The sequence below is a fragment of the Marmota flaviventris genome, chromosome 11, assembly GCF_047511675.1.
Source record: "Marmota flaviventris isolate mMarFla1 chromosome 11, mMarFla1.hap1, whole genome shotgun sequence".
In the NCBI taxonomy this organism is placed as follows: Eukaryota; Metazoa; Chordata; class Mammalia; order Rodentia; family Sciuridae; genus Marmota; species Marmota flaviventris.
The window spans coordinates 14,533,107-14,542,390 of record NC_092508.1 but is presented as its reverse complement, the minus strand read 5'-3'; the positions used below and the strand labels follow the sequence as shown (position 1 = coordinate 14,542,390).

The 9,284-nt window shown below is 43.9% G+C and overlaps 1 protein-coding gene across 1 annotated transcript; it reads left to right on the top strand.

Moving 5' to 3' along the window:
- The first annotated feature begins 302 nt into the window (after nt 1–302).
- Nucleotides 303–2,857, top strand: Kcne4 (potassium voltage-gated channel subfamily E regulatory subunit 4). The gene is made up of 2 exons (XM_071619351.1): nt 303–369; nt 883–2,857. Exon 2 carries the CDS (start codon nt 894–896, stop codon nt 1,419–1,421), a length of 528 nt encoding a protein of 175 aa, XP_071475452.1. The 5' UTR covers nt 303–369; nt 883–893; the 3' UTR covers nt 1,422–2,857.
- Nucleotides 2,858–9,284: the final 6,427 nt, after the last annotated feature.

Sequence of the window (9,284 nt, the reverse complement as noted above, 5' to 3'; positions counted from 1 at the left end):
GCGCGAGGCTGGACTTTGGAGTCCTGGTTCCGACCTAGCACCTTCTTCTCTCCTCCCTCCCCTCCTTTTCACAGCCACCTGAAAACTCTGGCTCAGGCAGGGGCAGGAGGAGCAGCTTCTACTTTGTAGCCTTTTTCTTTTCACCAGCTGCGAAGTTCAGGGAGTTGAACTGCTGTGCTGTGAGTTCACTGCTCACTCTGCCGCGGTCAACCTCTGTTGTAAATTTTCCTCCCAGAACACGTGACGATGCATTTCTTGACTATATATCCCCGACTGCAGCAGCCGAGCTGTCAGAGTGCGCGCAGGACGCAAAAGCGGAGCGCTCTTGGACCTGACGATTTAGGAATTCAGAGGAACTGCCAGCCTTGGGTAAGTCACAGTGCTGCTTTGCTTCTTTGAAAGAGGAACGTTCCTAAGTACAAATACACCACGCTCTTTTCTTTCTGTTTCCTTTGTTTGCTCTAAGGAACTTTGCTTTGAATTTTAAAAAAGTTGAAGTTTTAGAAGCCAAATGCCAATTTTTGGTTCTGCTCCAAGGGTTCAAGTATGTGTCCCACTTTTTTAACTTGTATTATTTACTTTCTCTACTCTTGCTGGCATAGGGAATTTTTGAAAGAATGAAAGTAATGCCTGCTCCTTTATGAAATGCACAGAAGATGGATATATAGCATAGACGCGAAAAAGTGAAAGTTCTTCCTTTCCCGCTTGCTCTCCAAGCCCTCAGAGCTAAACCCTGTTAACTCTTTGGTGGAACTTCCTACTGCTCTTTATCTCATGCATTTATAAACTTTTTGACACTGTGACTCCATAAACCTCGTGCTTGCCCTCCTCCACGTTAGGGGACCCTGGTAGGAGAGCTCTAATCTCTGGCTTTCTCCCCAGACCCCGGCTGCATGCGCCGTGCTTCAATGCTGAAGATGGAGACTCTGAACAGCACACACCCCAGCACCGCAGCCTCCAGCAGCCCCCTGGAGTCCCATGTGCCCAGCAGTAGCAGCGGCAACGGCAATGAATATTTCTACGTTCTGGTTGTCATGTCCTTCTACGGCGTTTTCTTGATTGGAATCATGCTGGGTTACATGAAATCCAAGAGGCGAGAGAAGAAGTCCAGCCTCCTGCTGCTGTACAAAGATGAAGAGAGGCTCTGGGGAGAGGCCATGAAGCCGCTGCCCATGGTTTCAGGCCTGAGGTCAGTGCAGGTGCCCATGATGCTGAACATGCTGCAAGAGAGTGTGGCCCCTGCGCTGTCCTGCACCCTCTGCTCCATGGAAGGGGACAGCGTGAGCTCCGAGTCTTCTTCCCCAGATGTGCATCTCACCATCCAGGAGGAGGGGGCAGACGACGAGATGGAGGAGACTTCAGAGACGCCTCTCAACGAAAGCAGTGAAGGGTCCTCTGAGAACATCCATCAGAATTCCTAGCACCCCCAGGGATCCTGAGGTGGCTCTGCCAGCCAGCAGCACCCTTAGAAAAAGAAAAGACATCATCAAGTGTCCGGTTTCACTTTTGCAGTGCAGCTGCCACTTTGAAAAGGCCCTCAGATAGCCCCTGAAATAGGGGAGGGCGAGAGACAAGGCTCAGCTGGAGGTGCCTGCGATTGGGACCTGCCACCTGAAAAGCCCCAAAGACATGCAGTGTGTTCATTTACTTTGGGGTCTGGGTTTCAGGGTTCCTGTTCAGCCTTTGGTCTGATGATGTGCTTGTCATTGTCTCACTGGATGTCCAGGGTCACTTGTGCAGCATCTGCCTTTTGCTGGGGCTGCTAAATGCCTAGGGCAGGCTGAGGGACTAGTCTTGATTTGCTAATTTGCCTAGAGCTTTGTTCTTCTAGATCTAATTGGCTGTAAGTATCTCTACTATGTACCTGTGGCATTAGTTCACAGAGGGTTACAAGCTGCTTTTGGAGGTCTTTGGATAAGAGGGGAAATTTTAATGAATGATTTTAGGAGAAAGCTGGAGATCTGAGCTCAACCTGTTTGCACAATGTAAGGGAAAATAGCAACTTTTTAAATCTGTTAACATTAGCTGGGGTTATAAGAGATGATCTGCTATTTTGATCTTTGGTCTCATCTATGACCTTGAACTTGTGCCTGTCCAACATTAGATGCTGGCATGATGCTCTTTTGGTCAGAGAGCTCCCCCAGAATCTATCCTGCACTCTGGCCATGCAGGGGGCTCTTCCTGATCTTTCCAGAAGGAGTGTTGGTGGAGTTGAACAAGGCCAAGCTGTTTTCTTGTTTTCCCAGCCTAGTTTTCTGAGCTGGGAGAGGACATACTACGGGACTCACAACGTGGTATTTCGTCACGTAGCTGAGACCTAAAAGGGCATATTCAGGCAGAGATTGCACAAAGCTGGGGTCCAAGTCTATGTTTGCTGATCCCAAGCCCTGACGCTCATCTGCTGTGTGGTCCTGGGCATGTCTTCAAGAGGCTTGTTGCCTTCATGAGGCTCCTGAGGATGTGCAGCCCCAGGGGGCTGGGAGGATTTCAGGACTCTGTGATAAATGCTCCATGGCCTGGTGTGAGGAAGCTTGGACCAAATATTTCCCCTTTTGCCAGTTAGTCTGAAAAAGGATCTTCTGATTTAAAGGAGCAGTTGGAGACTCTTGTGTATGTGTAACTGGGGAATTTGGGGCTGATCACCAGCTATCCCTGCTGTCATTTTCCCAGGATTAAACTAAAAAGGCAGATACCACATTTTCCTCTGCACAGTTCTCTGGATGGTGGGTTGTGAACACTCCCAGCTAAGGGAAAGAGAAGTCTGGAAGGAAATGCTCAGGAATGCTTGTCAGTATGTATTCTTGTGGTCAGTAGCTTTGTAGCAGAATCTCTCAGCCACTGGAGACAACACCAAAACATCAGATTTAATTCTAGTAAAAAAAAAAAAACTTAATATATATATATATATATATATATATATATATATATATATATATATATATATATACTCTCCCTGGATTGGAGGTACAGTGATAACTGCTGTTCCCATGGAAGGGTTAACAGTATAGGAGCTGGTTCATCAGTCTGCCTTGATACAGAACTAGAGGAAATTTGTTGGTGGGAGAAAGGCTCTCTGTTCACTTTAAAACTCAGAGTGTGGATTTACTCCAAAGGGGGCCATTTAAGTTGAAAGAAGCCAAGTTGAGTTTGGCCTCTTGCCTGGAATCACTTGAATTCTGAAACTTCACTGCGACGGACATGTGCCTTGTCACATTTTCCATTGCTTAATCCTGAAGTTTGGTGCAAGTCTATCTGCGCCTGTTAAAAAGTGATGTATATACTTCCTGTTTATTCTATTGAGTTGTATAGAATTGTCTTTTGTATTTAATGGTTTGTAATTTTCACAGTTTTTTTTTAATTTAAATAAACAAACACATTTCCCCCCCCTGGGAAGTCATGTGTTTTTTCTTTGCTTCTTCAATATAATTTGTAGTTTCTCAGACATCACAGAAATGTGCTCCAAGACATCTCCAAATTTTGCTCATCTTCCAAGTCAGACTCTTCTAAAGGCATATCCTGAGCCATGGAGTGAGTGAAGCATGGCTTTTCAGCTTTTGATAAGCTTTGATTTGCTTTGCAATAAAAAGAAAACAGGCTGAGCATGGTCTTCCATCAACTTCTCTGAAGGTGGTGAAGCCTTTGGACTTGAATGTGTACTGACTTGGCAAGTGCTGTTAAGACGTTGCTTCAAATCTGGTTGCAAGAAAACATTTGATTTGCATGCTGGCTTGGCAAGTGTTATCGACATGTGTGGCCTCAGAAGCACAGGCGAACGGTCAGGTCAGGGTGTTGCTGTGTATACAAACTTAGGAACACAATGGAGTACAAAGTCCACAAGTTGGGGTTGACTCTCTTCCAGTATCCTCCCTGCTAAGACAGATTTCTCCTTGGGTCTTGCTGTATCTCTTCCCCACAGGCTGAAGCATGGCTAGCCTGCTGCCACCTCTGCTTTATTGATTTTATTTACATAGTCTATGCGAAATAAAACTTACCAAGACCTGTGGTTCATTTTCGAATCAAGCAGGTGGTAGAAAGTCCCCTTATTTTTATGTTTCTTAATCCACTGTGAACTCGACTTTTAATTTCAAGTAAAGGGTTCTGTTGGGCTCTCAATAATTGTGTACCTGAAGGGCTCACCTGGAAGTGGTACAAGGGAAATTAGATCCTTCCCAAATCCCATCAAAGCTCTCAATCCTCCAGTTGGTACTTTGTCAATGTAAATGAGATTATTTTAAAAGGTAACAAAACCCTTCAGTTCATCCCAGCTTAATGTCATTCGTGGTCAGGAAATAGTTAAGAAAAACTTTTTCTGACCATGGGCGGAAGAATAGGGAATTCTAAACTCTAATTGTCCTAAAAATATGCAGAGTACACTATGTCGTTTTAATGGAATATTTGTTTTCTTAAAAAAAAAAAAAAAAAGAACTTCTAAGGAGAACCTAAGACCCAAGGGGTTTGGTCTGTGTGGATTTACTCATGCATGTGAAAAACTGTGAAGGGAATTCGGACCGTGCACCTAAGACATTAGAAACATATTTTAAAAGCACTTAAATGTCCAGGGGGGAGGTCACTGGCCCGTCCGGCTTGCTCCATGCTGTTCTAATTACACCTTTGTACGTCAGTTTCAGGCAGGGTTGCTGCAGAGACAAGGATTTCTTTCGTGGACAGAATCATGGGATCAAAACTATCGGGAAGGGCTGAAGTTGTGCCAGGGAATGAACGCTCTTGGCTCACAGTCCTGGTTGGAAAGTGGACCCCGTGGTGCATTCAGAGCTGTGATTGGATGGTTTGTGGTCAGACGTGCACTTCCAGGGCTCAGCCAAGGAAAGGTCATTTATCATCCTGTAAAATGCTGTTCTAACCCTAGACAGTGTGGCACAGGCAGAACGCTGAGTTTAAAAATGTCAAATTTAAATTCAAAGTTTAAGAAGGGCATACATTTACCCTAAACTCCGGGCTTTGTGCTGGAGAAAATCAAGGGCATCTCGTGGGCTTGGAGGGAGACAGGTCAGCCGGGTGTCCCGGATGGTGGTGAAGCTGGAGATGAACTGAAGGAGGGCAGGCCATGTGCAAGGGGAGGAAGGTGGGCTCAGCCTTGTTATGTCTGGTTTTCTAAGCTGACTCTTCCCCTGTGTGCTTTGCAGCTCTGGGGAAGCTACCCAACTCTGACCTCTCTCTTTCAACACGGATAACACACTGGCCTCCCTCTTTGGGGAGCTGTTCATGAAAAAGAATAGTGAGACGAGAAACACCAAGTGCCCTGTGAAAGTCAAGAAGAAGCAGCGCCAGGCTTCTAAAAATGCTTCCTGGGCACGCATCTGCAAACAAAGCCACAGAGACATCCTCTTCTGTGACAGTTTCCTCAGGAGACTGCACTGTTCAGAGAGAGGACACGATTTGCCAAAGGAGAAGGGTCATAAGAGAGAAAGCACTGTCTAATTCTGCCTTTCCCATTTATGAAATGTTTCCTCCCACACAGGAAGGAACAGTTTGGGATGCAGGCTGTTACCATGGAGACAACCAGCCAAGGCCATTTGATTGCAGGAACCTGGGGCCCACTGCTACTGGATCTCTAGGGCCATTTCATGAAGTTGGGGTTTGGTCCTTGGCTCAGGTGATGAGCTGTGAGCCCACTGCTGGCAGAGTATGGGGTGCAGGGGCAGTGTCCCCCTTTTATCCTGCACACTGCTGTTCTTTCTTCCTGCACTCTCCTTGTAGGCGTCAATATAGGACTGTCCCATTCCAAAACAGGGCTAAGCTCTTATTCTTCCATCCTTGGAAATATACTTTCCTGCAAAGAAACCTGATCAAAGAATTCTTCTCATCAAGAAGTATGCTCCTTTCCTGTTCTTAATGGGTCCCCATCGCTTGTTTTCTCTTTGTTCCACCTCCCTCCCCTCTTCTCTCACTTTGTTCTATTACCCTGAAATAACAAAAATAATCATAATCACAAGGCACAATACTTATTTGGCACTTATTATAAGCCATGTATATAATTCATTCAACTTTTATAGTAACCTCATACTTTGAGCTTCTACCCCATTCTAGGCCTTTTCCAGGTGCTGGTGAAAAAAATGTAGCACCTGCCAGACCCCCAGTCATGGCATAGACTGCATATGGATGAATCCTATTAAAATTAACTCTGTCTCTGGCTAACTGAGCGCTCTCTGGCTCTAGGACGTAAGCATACATGGCTTTTGTCTTTCAATAGTTAGTGGACACTGTGATGCCATATATATATATATCTTACCTATTTTTTTTCTCTGTAATGAGCCACTTTCCTTTTGATTTCCCCTTTAATATTCTCAAGAGAACTGTGAGGCAGTTTATAATATTATAAATATAGGTAAGAGGCTCAAGAAGTTAGTTGCTAGTCAAGTAATGAATGATCTGGATTCAGATGCAGATTTTCTGATATAAGCTCTGATATTCCTTTGACCATGAGGAGGCAGACTGTATGAGACACGGAATCTAGTCTTGTCTTGGACATTAGGAAACCCTGTGGCATTGCATGTGTTGGTCAGTTCCCTGAGAACACTCCTTCATTGGTAAAATGGAGAAAGTACCATTTTTCTACTGCTTTCAAAACATTCTCAAAACCACATATGAAGTAGCTGGAAAAATAGAAAATCTTTGTCTTTGGGGACAGTTTTTAGACATCTTGTTTACCAACATCTTGTTTTCCCCTCTGACTTCATAAAATATTCAATTTCTTAATTGCTGTCCACCTCTTCCTCATACCACCAGGGCTCCTCCTGGTCAATGTGAACCGAGTAGAAATGATATGGGTCACTTCTGAGTTGAGTCAGTGAGAAGATATGATTCTTTTGGTCACAGTCCTCACCTGCTTGTTACCAATGAGACTACATATTCCAGATGGTACAAATAACAGGAAGAGCCTGTGGCAGCCTGAAATGGTTAGTTACTTCATGGAACACAATTGCTGTGGAGAGTTGTCCAAACATGTAGCTGACTTTCCATGAAGAAATAATAACTCCAAGCTGTATAAAGGTGGAGAGTTTGGGTGTTTTGCTACTGCAGAACCTCACCAGTCTGCAGTATTAGAGAGACACAGCATGCTGGAAGATGTCTTCTGGACAATTTGCCCAATCCCTACATTTGATGGCAGGGAAATTAAAGTTTACAGAAGTTACGTGACTTGTCTTGACCACAGCTATCTCTTCCAAGGCTCATTGAAGATTGAGGACCTCTACCGTGTTCTCTTTAAAAAAAAATTTTCTTTTGAAGTTATAGATGAACACAATACCTTTATTTTATTTATTTATTTATTTTTTGTGGTTCTGAGTGTCAAACCCAGGGCCTCACACATGCTAGGCAAGTGCTCTACCACTGAGTGACAACCCCAGCCCCTACCGTGTTCTCTTTTAAGCCTGCACCTTAAATCTGCTCTGAGCAGGACTGAGTCACTGGTACTGCCCTATTTACTGTCCCAGAAACCTTTCTGGGAATTAGCTTCTTTTCCCCTGGTCAAATTGGACACTTACTGCCCTTGTTGTGGGATGGATCTGAGTGGGTAAAAGTCAACACATTTCCCAAAATCATGCAGTGAGACACACTGGGATTTTGAATAAAGGTAGAGAAGCTATATAGGAGGAGGGAAATATTCAAACAGGATTTGACATAATCGTCTGCACAAAGCTTACTGGCTTTTAGCTTCCTTCCTTTCTCTCTCTCTCTGTCTCCCTCTCCCCTCCCCCTCCCTATCTCCCCCTCTCCCTCTCTCCCCCTCCCCCTCTCCCTCTCCCTTTTCCTCTCCCCCTTTCCTATTCTGCTCAGTTCCAGCACTACAGGAGGTCATATGCTCTTGTATCCCTCGTGCAAATGCTCTCAGGTCTGATATCCCTGAATGGAGACCCTTGAAGACAGACACTGGAGGTTCAGCTAAGGATGTGGTTCAGCTAAGACAGACACTGGAGGTTCAGCTCGTGACTGAGGATGTGGACGATGCAGAAGCTCATGGGCACACCTCTGACCATTATTTTTACATGCCTATGCCTGATAGGGAAGTAGCTGATTCTCATTTTTATTGTCCTTTTCCACCCAGAACTTCTGCTAAAGAACTGGACACGATGCTTGGGCAGATTCTGTTTTTTATTAAAAATCTCCATTTTTATACTCTTATTACACTGTCCTCATGACTCATGACTGCAGAGTTATGGTGTCTTTTCCATAGGACTATAAACCTGTCAGGAGCTAGCACCATATAGCACCATGTGGAATTATTTTGTAATTATTTATTTAAATATAATATTTGAGCTGGTATCTTCAGGGTTCTCTTTCAGCATGTTATTTTTTTAATTTTTAATTTTAATTTTAATTTTTTTTTAGTTATACATGGCAGTAGAATGTATTTTGATATACCATACATACATGGAGTACAACTTCCCTTCTGTGGTTGTACATGATGTGGAGTTACGCTAGTCATGTATTCCTATGTGAACACAGGGAAGTTATGCCTGATTCATCCTATCAGCATGTTCTTTTAGTCCTGTTTTACATTTTCCCCTTAGATGATCTTATCCAAATTCAAATCTTCAACTATTAGGTAAATAATTATAACAAACACCTGTCTGATACTTACTAGGTGGCAGGCACTTGTCATGACATTTAATTCTCACAAGAGACAGGAATTTTAAGTCCATTTTAAAGATAAAAAGACAGAGATCTTGAAAGGTTAAGAGTACCAACAAGGTCATGAGTCTAGTTAGCAGAACTGAAATTTGAACCTGGCAATCTGGCTCTGGAGTTGATGTACCCAACCGCCCACCACAAAGTTGCTCAATCTCTAAGCCACAATCAGTCAGCTGTACCTTACGTTTTTCTCATGAATGCCAGTGCCTTTGACTAGATCCATTTACGTCTATAAACTCCTAAAATTTCCTAAATCTAAACTTGAACTCATCATTTTTCCCCTAAAACCAGTCCCCAACTTATATCCCAATGGTGTGCTAGTCACAGGAGAAACAGCAGGAGTAGTTCAATAAGTAAAATCAGGATGGAAGAATGCCCAGGAGCCAAATAAGCAGAGAGTTTGCAGAAAGAGGACATGGCCAGCCTTAGCGATGGGGGGTGGGTAGAGAACTCTTTTGACAGCATGAAGGTGGTTAGTACCTTAGGGCTTTGTGAAATGCTTAGCCATCACAAGTACAAAAGTTGGTTGCATGCCAAGGAATAGTTTTTGATTGTCTTTGTGACCTAACTCTTTTTGGAAAGTTGGCTGTGAAAAGTAAAGTATAATGTGGCTAATTCAGAGTCAGAATTAC

Coding starts and splice junctions, on each gene's coding strand:
- Kcne4 (XM_071619351.1), top strand. CDS start 894: ATGCGCCGTGCTTCAATGCTGAAGATGGAGACTCTGAACAGCACACAC.